The sequence below is a fragment of the Erythranthe guttata genome, chromosome 8 (assembly GCF_056151865.1).
Source record: "Erythranthe guttata isolate IM_541 chromosome 8, IM_541, whole genome shotgun sequence".
Classification (NCBI taxonomy): Eukaryota; Viridiplantae; Streptophyta; class Magnoliopsida; order Lamiales; family Phrymaceae; genus Erythranthe; species Erythranthe guttata.
In genome coordinates, this window is record NC_142540.1 from 20172710 (window position 1) to 20197547 (window position 24838).

Below are 24838 nucleotides of genomic sequence, written 5' to 3' on the forward strand. Positions count from 1 at the left end.
ATAGGAACACAAATCACAACTAAAGAATGTGTCTGTAAGAAACCACTACAGAGAATCAGCAAGGTTTGCATAGTTTCTCCGATACTTCAAATAAATCTGCAGCTACCTCAAAAATCATCCAATCTCGAGCATAATATAGATTAGCTTTCAGAAAAGATTGTTTTGGCATGTAATTACTTCCCACGGTTCAAATTCCTATGCTAAATCAACGGGTAAAGACGAAGCAAAAACCTCTGCTAATTGCCAATTCAAAAGGGAGCAAATGTTCGTCTTCACGTAACAAATATTCGTACATATAGAAGCACCGAAAGCAAGTAGACGATGCACACCAAGAAGAGTCTACATTTAACAGATTGTTTTACAACTAACAGATTTCTAATGACATATGAGAATTCAGGGAGCAACAAAAGTTTTTCTCGATTGGCACAAAACAAGACGACAGATAAACTTAATCACAAGAATAGTAGTTAAGAGTTGTAAGAAAGCATCTTCTAGCCTATACTAAGACTAGTTTGTAAACGGCCCCACGCTCGTATTTTTCATGACATATCAGGGTTGGCTTGTATCATTTTTCTCAAAACTCACGAAGCGTGTTTGCATCCATTTTGAAGTCGAGGAAAGATAGACGTGGTTTTATTTATTTGGTTAAATTACGGCCACCCCCTTGAGGTAAGGTGAAACAGTGGAAGCTAATAAAGAACTGTGTTTAGGAATGCAGTAAACAGAACAAACCCATGAGAAGAAACGAAAAATAAAATAAACAATCGAACCGAAAATACAAGCAAGGAACTGTAAACACTGCCAAAATACATGGAATCGAGAAAGCAATCAGATCCACACAGACACAAAAGGCTGCAAACCATTCTACTACATTAGTTGTTTAATGAAGCAATGCAGCAAGGGGACATGAAATACAAACATATATAAAACTTAGATTTACTAAATGACCGAATAATGCACAACGAGACATTTTATAAATTTCGAAATCGGAGTATTTAAAATGCAGCAAAACCCTGATGACAACAATGTTGACGGGACACAAAATCAAGGGCCTTTCGATCCACACACATTACTGCTAGTTTTAAATATTAATTAAAACAAGTCACAAAGCATTTCTCAGCCAAACCAACGAGGGGAAAAAATATCACAGACAAGAAACATAACAAGCACCAACAACCAGAACAAAATAAACAAAGCATTCTAATAGGAAAATAAGCAGACGTAAAATTATTACACGAGAAGACAATATGGGATTCATAAAGGTACAAACTACTCTACTAGTCCTCTTCTTCACCCACCGACCCACCCACCCACCCCTTTTTTTTGGCATTTCCAGCAAAATTGTCTAACTCGGTTTAACTACGAGCAATTAGAGATCACATCATAAGATGAAGATGAAGTGAAGAAGAGGCGAAACACAGAGCAAATCAAAATCATCAAGCCAGAGCACATTGCTTGCAAAATCACCAGAACCACTAAGGCTACTGCACCAACAAGCTGGTCATAAACCTGAATCAAACATTCATTCACAACTCAATAAATCATTCCGCACCCAACCGATTAAAAACTGATTTCACATTAGGAGAACACATACAACAAGAAACAAGCAGCTAAATGATCACTGCAAAGTAACAGCACAAGACAAGACAAAATTGGACATTGCATAATTTCTCAGGTTCAGGAAATGCATCAAAAGAAACGAGTATTCCATTCAAGAGAAAATGTCGTATGATGCAAAAGTCAGGATTTTATAGAGCAACATTACTACTATACTGTGTTCGATGAGTTGATTGGCTGGTGAGTAAGCTAAGAAACAAAATTCGGTTTCATATGACAAAGGGATACAAAGGTGTGCATAAATGACCTTATGAATGCAGTAATTCAAGCTATTATCTACTACTATATATACATGAATGCTCTCTTGAGCATGAATGTGTATCTGTATAGAACATGGACACGATTGCTAGCTTTCATGGTAGAAGACAGTACGTAATCGACATGCATATGCCACATATCTTCTACTAATAAGTAATAACAGTTAGGCAAAACGCCAGAAAGTATTGATCCCGCAATTCAAACAAAGAAAAGACTTCACAAAGACAGTAATACAAAAATCTTCTATTATACAACATTCCAAAGAACATGACACCAGCTCAAATAATACATTTTAAGAACATGTCGCTCACTCAAGCAAGAAAATCAAGTCACAAACATATAAACCCAAGGCACTTTTTTCTAGGCACTTTATAAAACAGGCCAACACATGTATGTATCATGAAAATGAGGAGAAATACACGCAGAACAAAAACATAACTTGTACATTAATCTTAAACCTTTACAGCACGACATCATTAGAATCAAGAGGAACATGTTGGAGGACCACCTATACATCAATAATGCAGTTCAAAAAAATAACGAGGATGCACATCCAAAACTTGTAGAGCTCAAATAATACTCATAAAAGAAGGATAGATGTATGAGGCAACATCTAGAAAGATATAACAGTAGCAAGAATTACTGTACAACTTAAATAGAAAACGCTGCACATATCTATGTGTGAATGCCCAAGACAAATGAAGCAATTCATAAAGAACTATGCTATAAAGACTGAAGGTCATGGACCCGTATACTGCCAGTTCACTTCAATGATCAAGATTCCATAGTAACAAATTGTCCAATGCCAAATAAACACAGCAAAATAAATGGTCACAAAAAGTCATTTAATTTTCAAGTTTTATCAGGTTGTCACAGCAGCATTGGCCTATTGAAAAGATCATAGATGCTCCCCATGTCCTCTCTGAAGGAGGATGCTGTGATCAAGAAGTGATCAAGAACCCGTCCCGTAGACCAGTAAAGAAATAGAGGGAGCCTGGGCCTAGACAAATACTGAATTTGCTCATAATCCCAGGTACCAATTTTGAATCTTACATTAAAGAATATGCACACGGGATCCCAATTTAAAAGGGAAAGCAAAATTATCATGTAAGTAAAGCTTCTACTAGAAATTGCGAGAAAGAGACAGTGAATTCTTCTCAGAGAATAGCAAATTCGTTCCGATTATGCAGGCAACTTGCAGTTGTTAGTAGGTTTTCACAACTTTTCTCATCCATAAGTCCAGCAAGTACATTGTTAATATCAAAGGAAGTAAAAGAGCTAATAAATTCACTGCAGAGAATGTAAAGCGCAAGAAAACTACCATTAAAATTTATTCTACATAATGGTGATTATACAAATTAAACAATAGATCATAACCAATGATATCACAATGACACAAAAATCACTCTTTGCATCAAGCCCAACAAATAGTCTGCTGTTTTCAGAAGCCCAAAGAACACAATCAGAGACATTCAACTATGATCTAACTAAAACTTCCTCAGAGAACGCAGAAATTGCGACTGTCCAGCAGAAAAAAGGTAGCAGGTAAACCAAGATTTATAGAAATCAAAATCAGTAAAAAGTATGTCTCACCAAATTGATGAGACAATTAAACAATGCAAAGCGTCAACTAAGAATCTCAACAAGCACATAGTAAGCTTCCAGAACAAGCACGCAAAGTCATGACACGAGAACAAATGATATTGGCAAGAGGAAACAAAAAGGGTAGCATTATGTGCAGACAGAACCAATTATATAAATTTGAGTAATGAAAGTTGAAAAAATTATAGGTAAAGGACATTACCTCAATAGTAAGGGGGCATCCCTTGGTAGGCTCCTCCTGGTGGAAGTCTAGATGCTGAGAATGCCCCTGCTGGTTGATTATGCTGCCCTGGATACCCACCATATGATAAGCTGTAATTTGTGTTTTGAGCATACTCTCCAGAACCCATCCCAGCCGAGCTAGGCGGCAAACCGTACAAAGATGATCCACGACCTGCAGCACCCATTCCACTGCCAGCACCGCCTAATCCACCACCAGAAGGCCCACCTTTTCCACTGCCACCACCAAATCCTGCATATGCACCACCACTATTACCATCCAACCCTGCTCCTGAACCCAATCCACCACCACCACCGGTCAATCCGCCATAACCAGTCCTAATAGGCCCACCAAAATGAGAACCACCTGCATAAGGCCCACCACTCCCAGAACCAAAGCTACCATTAAGCACCGCTTGACTCCCAATCGGCGTTGATCCTGGCCCACCTACACGAGGTCTAACACCGCCACCTAAGCTGCCGGAATTTCCACTATAATCCCCACCCACCCCACCAGACCCACCATACTGTCCGCCTGGCAGAGTGGCACCAATTGAATGATTCGCATCAGCATTACCCTGATTACCTCCATGGACACCCGTGGGCCCACCGCCAGAAGGCTTCCCTCTTTTCCCGTCGCTTGCCAACTTACAGTTCAATTGATGCCCATCTAGATTCTTTACTGGATCAACCAAAGATGCCCTTGCAGCGTCAGCTGTTTTATAAACAAACAACGCAAACCCTTTAGACTTTCCCGTTGCCTTATCAAATCCCAACGGACCCTCCTCAATCTCTCCGTACATCGAAAAATGCTGAAGAAGTCTCTCGCCGGGCATTTCGTACGGCACATTCGACACGTAAATCTTCCTCGTCGAGACATCAACCGGATTATTCACCCCACCAGAACCACCGCCACCGCCACCACCCACTCCAGGTTTGCCGCCGCCGCCGCCACCACTGGAAATTCCAGCAGCGGCAAGCTGGGTAACAGTCATCCTACCATCAATCTTCTTGCTCGGTTCCTTCAAGGCCACGATCGCACCATCAATGTGTTTGAAAGTGACAAAGCCGTAGCCTTTCGACTTACCGGTGACCTTATCGAGTATAACAACAGCCTCGTCCAGCTCACCGTAAGACGAGAAAAGCCCGCGGAGCTTCTCCGTGGTGGTTTCCCAGCCGAGGCCGCGAACGAAGAGCTTCCGCTGCGCGGCGTCGCGATCGGCAATGGAACGGACCGATTCCAGGACATCGCGGTGGCGCAGGAGGGCATTCTGGACAATTTCCAGGAGATGTTCGTGGGTTAAGGGCTCGAGAATCTTCCGGGCATCGTCGGGGGAGAGCATGAGGGGATTGAACGAGCCGTGGTCCGCCGCCTGTACGACGCCGTTGCCGTCGATTTTACGCTTCTTAATTGGGTCCATTTGGGCGATCGGAGAACCCTAAAAACCCTAAATCGGAGGAGATAACTGGATTTGCAGGAGAGTACAGTTAGTACAGTTATTTTGAAGGAGGAGAAAATCTACGGATTTGATTAATCTCTAATCTAATTGGGATTATATAGCAAAACAAAATAGCAAAAGAGTAAATTACACTTAAACCCCAGTATTTTGAGTTTTGTGCGCATGACCCCTTATATGTTCAATATAAGCACGTAACCCTTTTTGTAGTTTGAACTTTGTGCACGTGATTCCTTTGTACTTTTAATAGATGCATATCAACCCCTATGATAATCCACTTGATAAATAATCATGCTCATTATGAAGAGATTTTTCTTGAAAATACGAGGGGGTTAATGTTCATATTAAAATACAAGGGAGTCATGTGCTATATTGAAAGTGCAAGGGGATCATATACAAAAAGTTCAAACTATAGGCGGTGTGTGTAAAAACTTTTAGAAACAAATTTTGAGCTTTCTTTTCTTTCTCATAATCTGTTATTAAGTTCTCTCAAAAAAAATAATCTATTATTAAGTGTTTGTACTATTGCTTTTGTTTCTTTTAAAATAAGTTGTTTTAATTTTTTTTTTTAAAACACCCAGACATCTGTTTTATCTATTTAAGGTCATTTTCTATAATATTTAAAAATATTTCAACTTTTAAAAATAATCACTTAATGCACACTTAATTCATAATAACTGACTTCTAATTTTAAATATACTTATGCAAACACCATCTAAGTGAATTTTGAAATAATTGCTTGTTTTTATAAATTAGGAATGTAACGGCAATGTTTGGAAGCGTTTTGGAACTTATTTTGATTTCATTTTGAGGAAATGTGTTTTGGGAAAAGAATTTGAGAATGAAAGTAATGTTTGTTTATTTTTTGGAAGGAGACAAAGATACACTGTAGCAGTCACATCATATTTAAAAGTGTTAGAAAAATGTATTTTATAAGAAAAAAATTGAAAGATGAAGTGATATTTATTTACTTTTTTAGTGAATACATTTTTTACTGTAGCAGTCAAATCATTTTACTGTAGCAGTCACATCATATCTGAAGGAGAGATAAACTTTTGAGATTGTTTTGGGAAAATTATTTGAGAAGTGTAATAAATATAATTTTGTTTTGGGGAATCAATGAAAACAAAATAGAAATGTTACCAAACATTAGTATCTAATTTTAAGTTTTTGTAACTTGTATCTACCAAGTAACCTTTAATTTTTACCCTGTTGTGGAAAAATATTTAAATTGTCTAAATAAAATGGAATTTGAATAAATTCGGAATATTTTTTATTTGCGTATGGGTGGAAATCATATCGAATTTTCTAATTTTCGCAGATTTTATGGAACAATATTTTTCATTTCGTATTTCAAAAAAATGTATTTCCCAAAATTTTCAATTTTATTTGGACTGAAGTTAAAATATACATAAATATATGATCCGATTCGGAAATTTTTATTTTTTCTTAAAATTATGTTAATAATAATTATTGCAACTCTATAATAATTACAATGTTGCATTAGTTACTTTTGCTTTTCTCATATCTGCCCTTATAACTCCCAAGTTAAATTATATTTATAATTATTTTTAGTAGGACAAAAGGGACATCGCCCCCTATTAATTTTTCATTTAGCATTTTCCCCCCTAAAAAATCAGAAAAAAGATAACTCCAAAATATTATTTTGGTTGCACTTTACCCCAATAATCATTTTTTTTGTGGGCATTGTGTAACAAAAATTACATTTTAAAAGAGGACGTGTAGAAAAATAAATTTTTAAAGCACAACGTGCAAAAAAATAAACATTCAATTACGGTTAATAATCCATCAGAATTTTGCTATCAGCGCAATGTGCAACAAATATAACATTCTGTAGGGGGGCATTCGCTGTTTTAAATTTTGAGGGGTAAAGTGCAAAAAAATAAAAATTCATAGGGGGCGACGTGCAATTTGCCATTTTTTAATATAAGTTCCGAAATTATAAAGTGAAATCAAATTGGGTAATAATTAATCTCTTATATTAATCAAACACCGCAGCAAGAGGATATGGTAATAAAGAGAGCCACCAGTATCGGTGTTTGGTTGCGCGCGTGAGCACACACAGTGGAATTGCTTAAGCAGCTTCTCCGCCACCCTTCAATGACCGCTCCCCACCACACCCTCAATCTGCAATGCTCTCCTGCCCACTGTAAGTATATTTGTTCTTTCTTGTAAGCTCAAAAATGTTGTAGTTGATACCCTACAAGTGTTCGATAAAATTCCTCAGAGAAAAAAGAAAAAACAAAGAGGAAAATCGGCCGAGGAGTTTGGAGCTTCGAATCTTGTTTTGAATTTCAAGTTACACATCAGTTGAAAATGTTTCCTGTTGGTTTTTGTTTTTTGTTTAGTAAGGGCTGAAATTTCTTGTTCTGTATTGTGCTTTCGACACTTACATTCGGCTGCTGTTTGAATGCTGTTTTATATGATATTGCCCTTTTGTGGGATTTGTGCCCTTTATATAGGGGGAAAAGTGTGTGAATCGGGATCTATCTCTACGACTTCTCGATAATAGGTTTTGTTTAGTGTTGTGAGATTTTCATGGTTGCGAGTTGAGTTACTATTTGCCGTATCAAATAGGTGCCGATTAACTAATTAGGAAGCTAGATAACCTAACAGATGAATGGCTCTTATCCCAAATGGCAAAAATATTTGATGGTCGATAATGTTTTGCTTTTTTTTTAAACCAGGAAATTGTCTGCTTCTCGATTTCCGATCAATTCCGTGCCTAGAAGAACCGTTCTGCCCAAATTTGGTTTCGTTTATGCGATTGAACACGCAACACATTCAACTTGTGGTGGTGCATCTCTTGTGACGAAGATATGTCCTTTCATTGGACTTGGCCACCCTAGACTAGTCAGTTCCTTTACGGGACCATACTCATCTAGAGCGATGCACAAGTGTTTCTATCCAAGGGAAAAACCGGTGCCTCGTATTGTTGAATCTTCTTGCCGAGGGGATTTTGTGAAATCTGATGTGTCTGAAGAGCCAAATTTTACCGAAAATACGCAAGCAGATAGTTCTCAGCATATACTTGAAGGTGTTGACACTAAGGAAATCCAGAGACGGAAAAAAATTGGTGTGGGAAACAAAGGGAAAATCCCGTGGAATATTGGGCGAAAACACAGTGAAGGTGTGATTATTTTCTCCGGGTTCATTCTTGTGAAAAGTTATTTTTATTTATTTATTTTGTTTTTTAATAATTTTTTTGCAAGGCCTAATCGTATGTACTGACTTGTGCAGAGACTCGTGAGAGAATCAGTCGCAGAACGAAAGAAGCCTTGAAAGATCCCAAGGTGAAGTCATGTAAGAATCGGTCAATGTGGTTCAAATGTATCTTTCCTTTTGTGAAAAAAATTTGTTTAGAACATGTAATGTTTCTTTCTACGAATAGTGTACAGTGGGTTGTTTTTCTTTGTCCTAAAACTGTAAGAGTAGTTCAAAAACGATTATCCGTTTCTGAACCCCAATTTTTTCGTACGTTATATTCCTCTGAGTTTTTATTCTGCTTTCTCCTGATGCCTTTGTGTGTAAATAAATATGTGCAGATTAGAAAGAAGATGTCTGAAGCTCCTCGTACTCTCAGGTTATTCGTTACTTTCCCACTTCAATTTTTTTATCAAAAAAAAAACAATGTCACTCGATGAAGAGGATATTCTCATTTTCCCTCTGTAGTTAGTCCAACATAATCAACACTTCAACAGTAACCTGTAAAGTGATACTTTAAGCTTAATTACGGTTACCTCTTGTTGCAGTAATCAGACCATAGCGAAAATACGTGCATCTCTCACGAGGGTGTGGGGAAAACGCCTACGATTGAAAAGAACGAGCGAGAAATTCATGCAATCATGGAAAGAAAGCATTGCAAAAGCTGCAAAGATAGGAGGGACTGATCAGCAAAAACTCGACTGGGATAGCTATGACAAACTTAAACGAGAAATAGCCCTTCAACAGATTCGTCAAGTTGCAGAGAAGGCGAAGGCGAAAGAGATGGCACGTGCCCAAGCAGAGAGAGCAGCACAAGAAAGAGCAGAAAAGACGGCGATTCTTGCAGAGAAAAGAAGAGAGCGCGAACAAAAGGCGAAAAATGGAGGAGAACCGATTACACGGAGAAACAGAAAGTCGAAAGAAGAAAAGGAGAAGTTGGCTGAATTTCAGGAAGAAAAACTCAAGGAGAGACTAATGAAGGTAAAGTCGTCGTTCTATCATTTGAATTATGGTATATCTTAATTACATTTGAATATTTTATATCATAAGTAAAATTAATGTCGGTAGTTCTTCGACCTCTATTTGCCTTGTGTTTAGATTTCATGAGACCTGAGCACAAAAATTATGTAAAGAAAACAGAAAGTCGAAAGAAAACTATTGCACAATACGAAGAAGGTCTACGCATGATTCATAAACTAAATTATATAATTCAAGGGTCGACTGCAGGAGATACACTATGGTTTATGTTGTGTATACTTCATAATTCCAATATTGCCATTGCTATTACTGTAGAGCCACGACTGTATCTTACATCCTTATTACTGTAATATCGATTTGTTCTGCTGACGGTTTTCCATTGTTATCTTATTTTATTTTTTTTTTCTAAACAGATTCGTAAAAAGAAATTTGCAATTAATCAAGTAAGCAATCAAAGTGATCGGCCCTGGGAGAGATTCGACTTGGATATTGCAAAAGGGGAACAATTGCAGAAGGAAATTCCACTGGCGGATCAGATTCGTTTCGCTAAGAACAAAAGAGCAGAACAGACAACTTAAGACAATCTTCGAGACATCATTTTAATTTAATACACAAACTTTGATTAGAGCTAACATTTATTATGTCTGAACGGTAGTAGCACAACAGCATTTTGTACCAATTGTTCCTTACATTTTGTGCTGGTTTGTCTAATTCTCATGTTCTTGTGGGATGTCAGTATATTAGAAACGGATAATCGAAATCATGGTTGTTTCTTTTCCGGGCACTATTTGACATGGCTTTTCCTATTTGCCTGTAGTTATGCCATCTTTCATACACGCGGATTGTTCAACTTTTAAAGTGGTATCTACAAAAACTTTCGTAAAAGTTTCAAGACAGTGATTAGAGTTCGATATAAGTGAGAGAATTTGAAACATATCACGCAAAAAGTATTCTCGAACAACAATCAACACCATATTCTCGAACAACAATCAACACCATATGGCATAATTAAACAGCCACAAAAGTAGTTGGCACTGAAAATTCAGATAACGAACTTTCGTAGATTCAACGAAGTTACAGTCCGTTACGGTAACATTTGCCATCATTTGTCACTAGCCATTACAAACTTGTGACTATATATCAATGAGCTCTCTGATATGTCACCTCAAGAAAATCATCAACATCAAGAACCAAGTACTCCACAAAAGCCCGAAACACACACTTAAATGAGATAAGTGCAGAAAAACGGCAACAAATGCAATGCATTAGTTAACAGAAAGAAGAACAAAACCCTATGCATAAGCAAGTTATAAGCAAACTAAATAACCACCCAAGATAGCATTCATAGGTTTTATCTTATGAAAATTAAAGCCATAGTAGAAAAATCCTACGATTACAGAGACAAGTCGTCCTCAATATATATTACACTCTCTCAGTAATCTCTTCCTGGAATATTCTGGTTCTGGGAAGCATCTCCGCCGCCCATATTGGGAGGATAGCCGTTCTGATTCTGCCCCATATTTGGTGCATAGCTGTTCTGATTACCATATCCAGTATTAGGAGCAAAACCGCTCGGATTTTGACCTGGATTGAATCCTCTATTCGGGGCAAAATTGTTCTGACCAGGATTTGGGGGCGGAGGCATATCTCTAGCCGGAGGAGCATTCTGGTTTTGGTAGGGGGGGTAACCACCCCCAGCACCTTGGGGAGGAGCATAGCCACCATTGTTTGGTCCGTTACTGAACTGGTAGTTTGGTGGTGCATTGGTAGGGGGTCCTCTTGGTGGGTAGTTTCCAGGGTTGTTCGGAGGGTAGTTTCCAGGGTTGTTTGGAGGGTAGTTCTGCTGCCCTCCACCCATGTTGGGGGCATTGGGTGGTGGAGGAATCCTGTTTGGGGGTGGGACCCCCATATTGCCCCCGGGGCCAGCCATGTTGCCCCCTGGGCCCGCCATGTTGCCGCCTGGCCCCCCAGCATTTGGTCCGGGCCCCATCTGTGGCTCTCTCCTTCTCTCGAAATTTCTAGACCTGTCAAAGTTGCGGGGCCTGTCGTTCCTCCTGTTCCTCTCGTTTGCACGGGAGTTGTTCCTCACCCATTCCTCGTGGTATTTAGGATCGTACGGCACGGCCTGCCCGTTGATGAATGGCTCTCCTGAAATAGAGAATTTAGTGTTTACAAATTAGACATCAATGATAAACGATCGAAGAATCTATAAGGATTCATTATATAGGGAATTTATTTGATATTTTTCTCTCCTGATTGATATAAATCTCTAGAAACAAAGGCCAATTTTTTAGTCACTAATTTGGAACACAATCATGCTTGCAAAAATACTAGTGAAGATACTTTACGAAAATGATACCAGCTAATTTTTTGTATCACAAAATAATATAGGCTGCTAGAAATTAGCAACTTCAGAAAACCAAGCATAAAATAGCTCCCACTGTAAAAATTTCAGTAGAAATTACACATTATACCACCGCAACTACATATACCACGAGACAACATACCTCCGTAGTCTTTATTCTTAACATCCAAGTACGAATCGGGAAGCACCCACCGAACTCCTGGCAGATCTGCAGCATAAGTGGTTAAATCCAGTTAGAAATCAGAAAATATATTAAAAAGCAAATAGTAGGCGAGCAATAAAGAAGCAACTCAATTACCTTTTATCTTGTTAGAAACTTCTTCCGAAACAAGGGCTCCAAAGGCAAAGTAATGCTTCGTAGACACGGAATATATCTTCATCCTTGCTTCTTCCTCACTGCAGAATCCAAAAGTTCTCAAAATAAACAGGATAGACAAAAGATTCAGTTGTAATCTACTTCACACTTATAAGCACGAGTGCATGACACACACAGAACATTCAAATGAATTCATAAACACGGTATCATCACCCAAACATAAAGAGAGGAAGAAAAAAAAAGCATCAATCTTCGTGCTTTCACCCAATCATAAACTTCTAAACGAAGATCATACGTCATGCTTGATCACCCACGGTAGTCAAAACATTTAAGTAGCTAATAACACATAACTGATACTTCTTGACAATCAATTCACAAGCACTTGTCTATCTTAAAATACTCCGATAAAATTCAACATTTTCTCTAAAATACAAAACTGTAACCCTAAAATTCCATTTCAAGTTTCCATCTTTCAGAGAGCAAAGCTTAAAATTCGTTGATTTGTTCCAGGTAAAACAACAAAACAGATTTTTTTTTTTTTATCAAAACACAAAAAAAAGGGCTCAAACCTGCCAACGACAGTGGCCAAAGTCTTGATGTAGGTTTGGATAATTTCGTCCCTCATCGGCTCGCCCTCCGGCTTCTCCAGAACCACGAGCCAGTGCTCGAAATCGCAGCCGTCGAGAAGAATGGTCTCCTTCGGGGGGCGGTTCGACCAGTTAGGGTTCGGATCGTTCAGGGAAGAAGACGTCTGTCGAGTGGCGAAACCCCTGGTGGACGACAGCGCCGGAGCAGCGCGGCCGTAGATGGAGGCGACGGCGACGAGGGGGCGGACGCGGAAGAGGAACGACGACGCGTTTGGGATGGCGGCGGAGGAGGAGGAGGCGGCGGCGGTGGCGTTGGAGCGAGATAGGACGGAGAACACAGATTGCCGGCCGGTGGAGAAGATTGCTCGGCTGAGAAAGCGAGCCATTTTCAGAGAGAAGATAAACCCTAGATGGAAACTGCGCTGATTGGAAGTGGTGAGGGTTTTTGGGGTTTGAGGGGCTGTGCCTTTTGTATATAGGGATAGATAATTTCTCTGTTTTATTAATTTGCAAATATTTATTTATTTTTGGTTTTGACTTTATTTATTTTTTCTATTTTCTGCCCCTTTTTCTATTTATTTTCTTATTTTCTGCCCTTTCTTATTTAACAATTTTTTTTTTACCATATATTAATTTAGATTTCTATATAATATAACGATTAATATTATATATTAGATTTAGTACTTTCCTTCAAATTTTTGAAAATGAAAGAGCATATCATACTAAAGATATGAGTTCCGAAATCCGAAGTTTCGTGAGTGCAAACTGTTACTAAAAAAATTTGTGAGTGCAATGTACCAAAAATATTTATATATTTCAAGCGTATAAAGTGGAGTTAAGCCTAATAATTTGAAGAATAAATTAGTATTGCAAACACTTCAAAAATGATTCCGAACCGAAAAAAGTTCATAATTATTTTCATAACACAAATTGTGTTAAAAATTTCAGTTTAATCTAATCACGAGGGGACAATTAAATGGTGTCACCGGCCTCATGAAATGATTATGGAAAAGTCTCCACCTACAAGCATAAATATAAATCGTTTTGTAGAGGCTTCAAACATATTACAAAGGAACACAAGGATATTAAAAAAATTCTCTAAGTTCATCAATATAAATTTTAGCGACTGATTCTGGGTTATGGTGTAAAACCCTATAATTAACGATATTGAAGTCCGAAAGTATACATTCGCGGGATCAAACAATAATTCAGTATTAATTTCACCCGGTATTTCAAAGGAGTTCGTTACATTTTACAAATAATACACGTTTGATTCAAGACCAAACACACAAAATTCTCAAATTAACCATATTGAAGTACAAAATCACAATTGGAGGAGATCAAAGCATCATTTCTGCCCAAATTTTACATAGGTATATTCGATTCGAGATTGAGTTACAAAATCGAACTCGAAATTTGTACGTTTACAATGTCAACTTCCATAAACATAAAGAAGAAGAAGAAAAAAAAAAAAGAGAAAAAAGACTACTTAAACAAAGACATGATATCCACATCTTCATTCATATTTCGCGATCCTTTCTTCGAAATCTTCTTTGAAATATTAAGCCCCTCGCCTTGCTCCACATCTTCGCCATTCGCTTGTATGCTTCCATCATCTCCTTCACATATGTATTTCGAGATTTTTATTTTTTTCTAAGACAATTTTACTCATTCAACTAATCCACTTACATCTATATAATATATAAAAGTTGAATTGCATAGCTAATTGATTGACATTTGGCAATTTCAATTGATGACATGTCTTCAATTTCATCCCAAGTGGCGAATTGGTTGGTCGAAATAAATCATCAAAAAACATGTCATCATTTTCCAAAATTAAAGATAGTTAAATATGTTTAATTATTTTATTAATATATTTATATCCTACCATATATAAAATGCTCTAAATATATCAACTTTTTTGAAAACCCTAAATAAATTTATTTTTGAATTTAATTTTATAAATAATTTAATTTTAATTTAGTTAAATTCGATTTAAAATCTTCTCTTATTATAATTGGATGATTGGTGGTGTTACGAATTTTTTTAATTTTAATTCATAAACTTGGATTTATATTAAAACAAATATTGTAGAATAAATTATTTGATATTATACATTTTACATGAACATGACTAGAGAATATGTATTTTTTTTTACTAATTTACTATTATATATTAATATTATCTATAAAAAAAGATAGATATGTGTTTGAATTTACTATCTTGCGAAAATTGACACCATTTGTTATGCCATGTGTAGAGTAATATACTCCCACTTATTTATCATATTGAAAATTATACTACATGAATTTCATGTTATTATTTAAATAATTATTTTTTTCTTCACTGAAGAATCCAGTGACAATAAATTTTACGATTGATTTAACTTTTTAAATTATATACTAATTAAAATACGAATTTTATCATGATTATACTAATAAATTGAATGACCTAAGCTAAGTTTAATCAATTGATAAAAAAATGAATTGATTTTATATATTTCAAAATATAATAATTCTAAATCTTTGGTATTAAATTCATTTTTATTTAATGGCTAACATTAATAATATCAATTGTTTTGTTTAAAATGTATAATGATCGTATATACTATATATTGTATTCCACTAATAAGGATTTCATTATGACTCTAATAAATATAATTATGGAAATATCTAGATCAACACTAACCCAAAAGTATCAAAATGAGTTTGCAAATATTTATGTGCTATTTAATATTTTATTTTGATATTTATATAAATGTATTTGCTCCAACCATATGTATTAAATCGTTGTTAATTAAATATATCTAATTGCCACATGTTATTTTCTAAATGGACACTGAGGTGGTTGAATTCATAACTCATGTTTGATATTTTATTCACCATGATTGCATAATGTATTTTTACATTTGAAAGATGAAATATCAAAATACCTCATTTCATAAATCTAATGGAATTAAAAATTACTATTTTGGAGAATAAAAATGGTGGTTAAATGTTTTGATAGCTCATTTAATAATCTCACTCGAAGTGCTCTTGCCGTATATAGTTTATATTAATAATTTACCTAATGTTTGTTTCCCTCTTACATCAACCGCTTATGGTATGATTTTTGAAGGAATTTTTTTATTACGTGAAATATTCCAATAATGCTTATTATACCCTGCACACACGACATTTCTTTATGGTACTTTTTAAATACAAAAATTACCCTCATGTGAACTTTACACGAAATATTTATTCTTCTTAAATAACACTTTCACAATTTTTTATTATTACCATGACCACCCCTGAGGGTAATTTTTAAGTTTAAAAAATATGATAAAAGAAATGTCCCGTCTGCAAGGGTAGACTCCATATTTTTTGGGATATTATATAGAATAAAAAAGATTCCGTACAAAAATCACACCATAAGGGGGTTGTGTAAAACATAGACAAACATAAGGGGAATTTTAGTAATCACCGATAAGTGGGGGTGTTTTCTGTAATTTAGTCTAAGTTCAGGAGGATTTTCATAATTTATCTTATTAACAATGATTATTGTTCTTTTACGTCTTAATGTTTGCTTATACCCTTATAATATTTTATATAATTTTAATGTCAATTTGATAATATAATTAAATATTAATTTCTAATATATTTAATATGTGTTTTTTTATGGTTCAACTACCACACATAAGAAATTTGATATAAATGTTCGAGATTGAATAGAATTATTTTTTTTATACTAAATAATAGATCATTGCAAAAACAATTGTTGCAAAATTAGAATTTTTGATTATAATTATAATTATAATTATAATTCTTTGAATTAGTATTAGTATTAATACTAGAAATAGGATTCAAATTGTAATTATGATTAATATAATATTAGGATTAGAATTATAATTAAGATTATGATTATGCTTAGTACGATAATTAGTGACATGTATTAGTATTAGGATTATGATTAGCATTAAGTTTGGGATTAGAATTATAATTAAGATTAGAATTAGAATTAACACTAGCATTAGCATTAACATTAGTATTAAAATTATTAGGCTTATGATTAGTGTTAGGAATAGGATTATGATTAGGATTAGGATTAGAACTATGATCAGTGTTATGAATAGAATTAGGAATACGATAAGGATTTGGATAATATTAGAATTACAATCATAATTAGCATTAGCATAATAATTAGCATATCTAGATTACATTAGCATCAAAATTACTATTAGCATTAACATTAACAATATTAACATATTAGTATTAGTAATAGTATTAATAATAGTATTAGTTGTAATATTAGTATTAGTAATAGTATTAGTATTGGTATTAGTATTAGTATTAGTATTAGTATTAGTATTAGTATTAGTATTAGTATTAGTATTAGTATTAGTATTAGTACAAATATTAGTAGTAACATAAGTATTTGTATCAATATTATTATTGGTATCAGTATAAGTATCAGTATCAGTATCAGTACCACAATATCTATCAGTACCAGTATCAGTATCATTATTAGTATCGGTATCAGTATCAGTATCAATATCAATATCAATATCAGTATCAGTATCAGTATTAGTATCAGTATCTGTATCAGTATCGGTATCGGTATCGGTATCGGTATCGATATCAGTATCAATATATGTATATGTATCATTAGCATTAGATCATTAGCAATAAAATTAGTTTTAGCATTTATATTAGTATTAGTAATAGTAAGTATTATTACTAATATTAGTATTAATATCAAGATAAGTATCCGTATCAGTATTAGTATCAATATCAGTACCAGTATCAGTACCAGTATATGTATCAGTATCGATATCAGTTTCAGTATCAATATCAGTATGAGAATCAATATTAGTATCAATTTTAGTATCAGTATCAATATCAGTATCAGTATCAATATTAGTATTAGTATCAGTATTATTAGTATAATATTAGTATTAGTATTACTATTTTTATCGGCATCAATATCAGTATGAGTAACAATATTAGTATCAGTATTAGTATGAGTATCATAATTAGTAATAATATTCGTATTAATATTAATATTACTATGAGTATCAATATGACTATCAACATCAGTATCAGTATCAGTATCAATATCAGTATCAATGTCAGTATCAGTATCACTATCAATATCAGTATTTGAATCAATATCAGTAAGTATTAGTATTAGTATTAGTATAAGTATTAGTATTAGTATTAGTATTAGTATTAGTATTAGTATTAGTATTAGTATTAGTATTAGTATTAGTTAGTATTAGTATTAGTATTAGTATTAGTATTAGTATTAGTATTAGTATTAGTATTAGTATTAGTATTAGTATTAGTATTAGTATTAGTATTAGTATTAGTATTAGTATTAGTATTAGTATTAGTATTAGTATTAGTATTAGTATCAGTATCAGTATCAGTATCAGTATCAGTATCAGTATCAGTATCAGTATCAGTATTAGTATCAGTATTAGTATTAGTATTAGTATTAGTATTAGTATTAGTATTAGTATCAGTATTAGTATTAGTATTAGTATTAGTATTAGTATTAGTATTAGTATTAGTATTAGTATTAGTATTAGTATTAGTATTAGTAACAGTATTAGTATTAGTATCAATATAACTATTATTAGTATCAGTATTAGTATTAATATTTGTATTAGTATGAGTATTAGTATCGATATTACTATCGATATTAGTATTAGTATTAGTATTAGTATTAGTATTAGTATTAGTATTAGTATTAGTATTAGTATTAGTATTAGTATTAGTATTAGTATTGGTATTGGTATTGGTATTGGTATTGGTATTAGTATTTGTATTAGTATTAGTATTAGTATTAATATTAGTATCAGTATTAATATTAGTATTAGTATTAGTATTAGTATTCGCATTAGTATTGATATTCGTATTAGTATTAGTATTAGTGTTAATATTAGTATTAGTATTAGTATTAGTATTAGTATTAGTATTAGTATTAGTATTAGTATTAGTATAAGTATTAGTATTAGTGTTAGTATTAGTATTAGTGTTATAGCAATAGTATTAGGATTAATATTAGTATTAGTATTAGTATTAATATTAGTATTAGTATTAGTATTGGTATTGGTATCAGTATTGGTATTGGTATTAATATTATTATTAGTATTAGTATTAGTATTAGTATGTGTATCGATATTGATTAGTATCAGTATTAGTATTGATATTAATTAGTATAAGTATTAGTATCAATATTAATATCAATATTGGTATCAGTATTGGTATCCATATTGGTATCGGTATTGATATCAGCATTGGTATCAATAAGGACGTATACATCTTATCTCTTTTGCAATATTTATAAGTTGTATTGTTGTTTGAGCAATTTGCATCACTAATTAAACGTCATTAGTTATAAACTTACAGGTTATTTGAATATCTATTTTGTTACTTCTCTCCTACCATGTTTGTTGTTAATTTAGTTATTTTGCAAAATATTGACATTGTGTAGTAGGTTGCATTCCTCGAACTAGAGTTATACCATATATTTTAAATGATTTCACTTAATCTTCATATCGTGTTTGCGCGCTTCACGTTTTCTTCTTTAGAATATTTAATTTAATCTCATATGTTAAAATTCTGAAATAAGAGATAAAGTTTATGGTTTTTTTTTTATTTTCTTCCATTTTGTTTACTTGAATTGCTATTGTTATAAAGAGATAGCCGTTTACATATTATTATTTTTCTCATTTTAAAACTGACATCCGTGCAACGCACGGGTGAAGAACTAGTTACTTATGAATCTCTTATTTTAAGGAAACCTAATGATCACATTTTTTTAAGGGTCATGCTAAATTCCACACTAAAATTTACTAAATCCCACATAAATAAAAAAAAAAAATTCTCTCTCTACTCAAATTCTCTCTAACTTCTCTCTAAAATGATTTTATCCAACTCACTCAAAATTCATTAATATTTTACGTGAATAATCATAAAAAATGAGTTCCGTTTTATTTAATATTTATTCAATTTCATTAAGCCTATTTGAATATTCAAATTCATATCAATTCGAATATTTTCCTCAAATTCCAACTTTATTTTAGTTTTGAACATGTGAAGATTTTTGTCAAATTCGAACTTGGAATGCTAGGGATGTTTTTAGTGTGTGATTTTGTGAAAAAAAATAGGGAAAAAAAAGAAGGGTGGGAAAGGAGAAGATAAGATTTTGGAGAGATAAATATTTTTAGTTATGTGCATGATTTGGTAAAAATAGTGTGGGATTTAGCATTTCAATTTTTTTAAATATGCAGTGTATTATATTTTTTTCTAATTAATGTCTATAAATATTTACTTTTTTTGTGTTGCTTTCTCAATAAATATTTTTAAAAAATTCCGAACCCCATGTAGGAGAACAATAAGGGGATTTTAAATAGAGACTGTAACCCAAACATAAAGAAGAAGAAAAAAAGGACTACTTAAACGAAGACATGATATCCTTGGAAGAACCCATTTGCTTCATCAAGCTTTTCAAGCCACCTGCGCCACCGATCTGATTTAGTATTTCCGGGGGAAGTGCCTTGCACATTTGTTCCGCGTTCATATTTCCCGATCCTTTCTTCGAAATCTTCTTTGAAATATTAAGCCCCTTCCCCTTGCTCGCCTTGCTCCACATCTTCGCCATTCGCTTGTACGCTTCCATCATCTCCTTCACATCCTCGACAGGAGAGCCGGATCCTTTAGCTATGCGCGCGATTCGAGATTCGTTCATCAACTCCGCGTTTGGACTATCCAACTCTGCATTACATTACATTAATAGTAGTTAATATGTATTTGAGTTATAATTTTTGTGTTATTCTATAAAAAAAAATAATAGTAGGAACAAATAAACTTGCCTTTCTTAGTCATTGAGTCCATCATTATCAAATATCTTTTCAACTTGTAAGTCTGGCTTCCCTTTTCACTACCTTTGGGCATCAACTCTTGGTTAAATCCTGGAAGCATCGAGAATACCTACAAAAAGGAAAAAAACCTACTCCGTCAGTAAACCTGAAACTCGAAAACTCGAAAACCCGAAGGCAGTGACCGACACATGTTCTGTTAGTTTTCACGGAAAATTGACGGAAATTATTAAAAATGTTGATTATTTAAAACATGAGGACCAAATGTTTTCTTTCTGAACATGAGAGACCAAATGTGAAATTGGTGTAAACATGAGGGATGATATACTAACCTCGCTCATAGGACCCATTTTAAGTATAGTTTGAATTTGCTCATACATAGTTCTCAAAGTAAAGTTGCCTTCAGAAAGCTTCTGGAGAAGCTCAGGTTGTTGATCCATCGGCATAGCTTCTTGAATTTTGTCGACGAGACCAGACCAATCGCCACCCATACCTATATATAATTAAAAAAAATTAGAAATACATAACTATTAATTACTCAAACAATACTAGAAATAGAAAAAACGGGAAAAATACACTCTTTTTTTTCGTTCCTTAAGTTAGTTTATCTCGATTGATTCATAATTGGTCCTCTAGGATCCCTCACATTTTAAAAATTCAAAACCATTGGTCCTTTTCGTCAATTTTCCGTTAGTACTTTACTGAATCACGCATGTGCCCTTTAAAAATTCAAAATCATTGGTCCTTTTCGTCAATTTTACGTTAGTACTTTACAGAATCACGCATGTGCCCATTACTACTGCCTTAACCTTAACTGACGGACTAACGGTAAATTGACGGAAATGACATTAAAACACGAGGGACTAAATGTGTTTGTTTTGTAAATATGGGGACCAAATGTGAAATCGGTGCAAATTTGAGGGTCGAAAAATGTGATCTTCCTGGAAACTAGGATGATTAGGGAATGCGAACTAACCTAGAAGACGTTTAACAAACGGTTCGACATCAAATACTTGAAACTCGTCCATATGTTCACCGGTACCCACAAATACGACCGGACTTTTTGTCGCTGCAACTGCACTAAGAGCGCCACCTCCCTTAGCATGACCATCCAACTTAGTGACAATAACAGCTCCAACCGCAACGCTTTGGTTGAACGCTCGAGCTTGGTCAAAGGCAGCTTGACCGATACTGCTGTCCATTATAAATATAACGAGATCCGGTTTCTGGAATTTTACAAAAATGATTAATAAAATGTGAGTGTTGTTATATTATTAAAACTAGCTAGCTAATTATTAAGCCGAAATTACAGAAAAAACGAAACGAGCGAAGCACACAAAAAATACCGTTGCTTCGGAAAGTTGACGCATCTCTTCAAAAAGAGATGCTTCCTGCTTGTGACGTCCGCTTGTATCAACGATTATGAGATCGCAATTTTCCTTCTTAAACCTTTCAACTCCTTCTACGCCAATTCTCACAGGATCCGACTCCGTGTAGCTGTAAAAGCATATATATATATATATATATGAGAGAGAGAGAGAGAGAGAGAGAGAGAGAGAGAGAGAGAGAGAGAGAGAGAGAGAGAGAGAGAGAGAGAGAGAGAGAGAGAGAGAGAGAGAGAGAGAGAGAGATGATACCTGCCATAGAAAGGAATTTTAGCTTTAGCTGCATTTTGCTTCAACTGATCAAAAGCACCAGCTCTGAATGTATCTGTACAAACCAATGCAGGTCTCCATCCCTTCTTCTGGTGGAAGTGTGCATATTTCGTACAAGTTGTCGTTTTCCCGGACCCTATATTCGTTAATAGTATCAATTATATGTAAAAAAAAACCATTCAAGAAAAGTATGCGCATGCTTTAATTTGATGCATGTTAAGGAGTGGAAATCGGACAGATCGGATCGGAATAACTATTTTCGGAAAAAAATCGATTTGCTTCGGAAGTGAAAAATCCATTCCAGTACCGTTCCAAAACAAATCGGAAAAATAAAAAAAATCTAAGTTTCGTAATGAAAAAAAATGTTCCAAAATCGGAATTTTTCGTCGGAGTCGGGGGAATCGGAAAATTTCATTTTTTTTAGTAACTTAAAATATAAAATGTATAATAACATTGATATTACAATAGTAATTTTGCCGGATGTTGTAACCGGATAAGATCGTCATATATATTCCAATTCCGAATAAAAAAAAAAATTTGGAATCGGATTCTCAAAATTTGGAATGAAAAATATTGTTCCAAATTGAAAAATTCAAAATCGGTGGAAATCGGAAATTCAGTTTCAATTTCCACCACTATGCATGTACAATAATACTTTTTAGTCCATTATTAAGTATATATATATATTTATATACCTTGCAAACCAACAAACATAACAACACTAGTTTTCCCTTTTCTTGGAGTGAATGAAGCCTTCCCCGGATTCAGTATCCTGCATAGCTCGCCGAAAATAGCCTTACACAAAAAAAAAAAAAAAAGCGAAATTAAAATCATCAATATATATATATATATATATATATATATATATATATATATATATATATATATATATATATATATATATATATATATATATATATATATATATATATATATATATGCATGCACATGTTTGATAATTTAGACTGGATGGTCTGTTTTAAAAGAAAAATCGGATGCCATAGGATGATTGACTACGTGGATAGTTTAAATAAAAATATAATTATGATTCTAATAATTGGAAAAAAAAAAAAAAAACCTCTAACCCTAGGGTATTTATTAAGAGTTAAGACTTAAAAGTGGCACATGTCAAAAAATTAGTGGAATCCGATTAATATTAAATATCGTCGGCTGATCCGGTCAGAATTTAGTAAAAAAACAAACCCTAGGTTACCTGTTTGATAATTTTGCGTTTGTCGTGGCCTGCGGCGACATCGTTTAACTTGACGATTTTCTTGATATTTTTCTGCATGTCGCAAACGATGGAGAACTGAACGTCGGATTGGATAAGAGCGCGCGTAATCTCGTTCAGACAATCATTCAAAACTTTCTCGTCTATAATTATCTCATTGCTCATCTGCCGAATAGCACCCGAAATTCTTCCCCCTAGTTCTGCGAGCACCATCTTTATTGATTGATTAGGGTTTTTGGTTTACGAATACTAACTGATTATTATAAAATCTTTTTCTTCCCCGCTGTTTATAAAGGAACTGGTAAAATAGGTTAACTTTTAAAATAGGTAAAAATTGTCTTAACGTATAGGGACATTTAGCCATAATCCCTCTAGTATATATATATATATATATATATATATATATATATATATATATATATATATATATATATATATATATATATATATATATATATATATATATAGTATAATCGGACGTTCTTTTACCGATCTGATTTTAATTCCTTGAAATTCTGTTTTTTTCAAAAATAAACCTATAAACAATATGTACATATTTTACTTAACAAAAAAACAATTAAAAATTTAATTATTATTTTTATTTAATAAATGTTGCAGAGTCAAAAGTCTATAAAAAATATCTTTACTATTTCCTATTTACCAAAAAAACAAAATCTTAGTTTCTTGGCTCATTCATGAAATTTGAATCTTTTCGAAAATTGTAGAGTTTATTTGACTTCGACATTCCAAAATTTTCGAAACTTTTGTAATCATATTAGATTTGTAGATTACGATATGATTATTGATTGATATTAAATTGGGGAAGTAGTTTTAAATTAAGGTCATTTTATGCATAAGTCCCCAACCAAACATGTTTATCATTCTAGGTTTAGAGGCTATATCTCTTTCACCAATAAGCCCATTCCTTTAATATTTATTATAACTAAAGGAAAAATTCATGTATATCCCAATATTACCCTCAACCATTTATACACAATTCTTAATTGTAACCCCAATTTATCAATTTTGTCCACAAAAATCCAATTTTGACCACAAAAATTCAATTTTGACTTTTTTTGGACCATAACTTAATATGCTACGATTTCATCCTTAACTTAATTTAATCTCAATTTGACCCCAAATTTCACAAATTATTCAATTTTGACCCTAAACAAATATTTTTTTTTTCAAAAACAATTATTCAAATTATTCTCTGTTTGATATATTTTTTTATGGGTGCAAATTTAAACCGGAGACCGGCGAAAAAATCCGGAAGAAAGAAAACAAAAAAAAAAGTTGAAAAGTCAACGCCGGAGATCGGCGTTGACCACCGGTCAACGCTGGAATCCGGCGGGAAAAAAAAGTTTTGAAAAAAAAAAAATTGGGTCAAAATTGAATAATTTGTGAAGTTTGGGGTCAAATTGAAGTTAAATTAAGGTAATGATGAAATTGGAGCATATTAAA

At 33.6% G+C, this 24838-nt stretch overlaps 4 protein-coding genes across 6 annotated transcripts; 1 reads left to right on the forward strand and 3 right to left on the reverse strand.

The window, feature by feature from the left end:
- Positions 1 to 78: 78 nt before the first annotated feature.
- Positions 79 to 5229, reverse strand: LOC105970426 (UBP1-associated protein 2C). Of its 2 annotated transcripts, none has more exons than XM_088822314.1 (2): positions 3680 to 5209; positions 79 to 200 (listed from the first exon to the last, which is right to left on the reverse strand). In XM_088822314.1, exon 1 carries the CDS (start codon positions 5115 to 5117, stop codon positions 3681 to 3683), a length of 1437 nt encoding a protein of 478 aa, XP_088678440.1. In that variant the 5' UTR covers positions 5118 to 5209; the 3' UTR covers positions 79 to 200; position 3680. The 2 variants fall into 2 exon arrangements, with proteins under 2 accessions (XP_088678440.1, XP_012850703.2); XM_012995249.2 differs by lacking the exon at positions 79 to 200 and adding an exon at positions 1183 to 1509 and having other exon boundaries at positions 3680 to 5229.
- Positions 5230 to 7144: 1915 nt separating this feature from the next.
- LOC105970376 (histone-lysine N-methyltransferase, H3 lysine-79 specific-like protein) lies at positions 7145 to 10143 on the forward strand. 2 transcript variants are annotated; one of them, XM_088822317.1, is made up of 6 exons: positions 7145 to 7380; positions 7687 to 8304; positions 8415 to 8467; positions 8720 to 8757; positions 8927 to 9359; positions 9770 to 10143. In XM_088822317.1, exons 2-6 carry the CDS (start codon positions 8064 to 8066, stop codon positions 9932 to 9934), a joined length of 930 nt encoding a protein of 309 aa, XP_088678443.1. In that variant the 5' UTR covers positions 7145 to 7380; positions 7687 to 8063; the 3' UTR covers positions 9935 to 10143. The 2 variants fall into 2 exon arrangements, with proteins under 2 accessions (XP_088678443.1, XP_088678442.1); XM_088822316.1 differs by having other exon boundaries at positions 7166 to 7323; positions 7862 to 8304.
- Positions 10144 to 10583: 440 nt separating this feature from the next.
- LOC105970375 (uncharacterized) lies at positions 10584 to 13128 on the reverse strand. The gene is made up of 4 exons (XM_012995182.2): positions 12607 to 13128; positions 12020 to 12117; positions 11864 to 11929; positions 10584 to 11504 (listed from the first exon to the last, which is right to left on the reverse strand). The coding sequence occupies exons 1-4, from the start codon at positions 13008 to 13010 to the stop codon at positions 10789 to 10791; spliced, it is 1284 nt and encodes a 427-aa protein (XP_012850636.2). The 5' UTR covers positions 13011 to 13128; the 3' UTR covers positions 10584 to 10788.
- Positions 13129 to 20007: 6879 nt separating this feature from the next.
- On the reverse strand, positions 20008 to 23669 carry LOC105970472 (signal recognition particle subunit SRP54 2). Its single transcript, XM_012995299.2, has 8 exons — positions 23357 to 23669; positions 22839 to 22938; positions 22126 to 22279; positions 21835 to 21985; positions 21465 to 21714; positions 20821 to 20981; positions 20483 to 20600; positions 20008 to 20384 (listed from the first exon to the last, which is right to left on the reverse strand). Exons 1-8 carry the CDS (start codon positions 23585 to 23587, stop codon positions 20062 to 20064), a joined length of 1488 nt encoding a protein of 495 aa, XP_012850753.2. The 5' UTR covers positions 23588 to 23669; the 3' UTR covers positions 20008 to 20061.
- Between the last annotated feature and the right edge of the window lie 1169 nt (positions 23670 to 24838).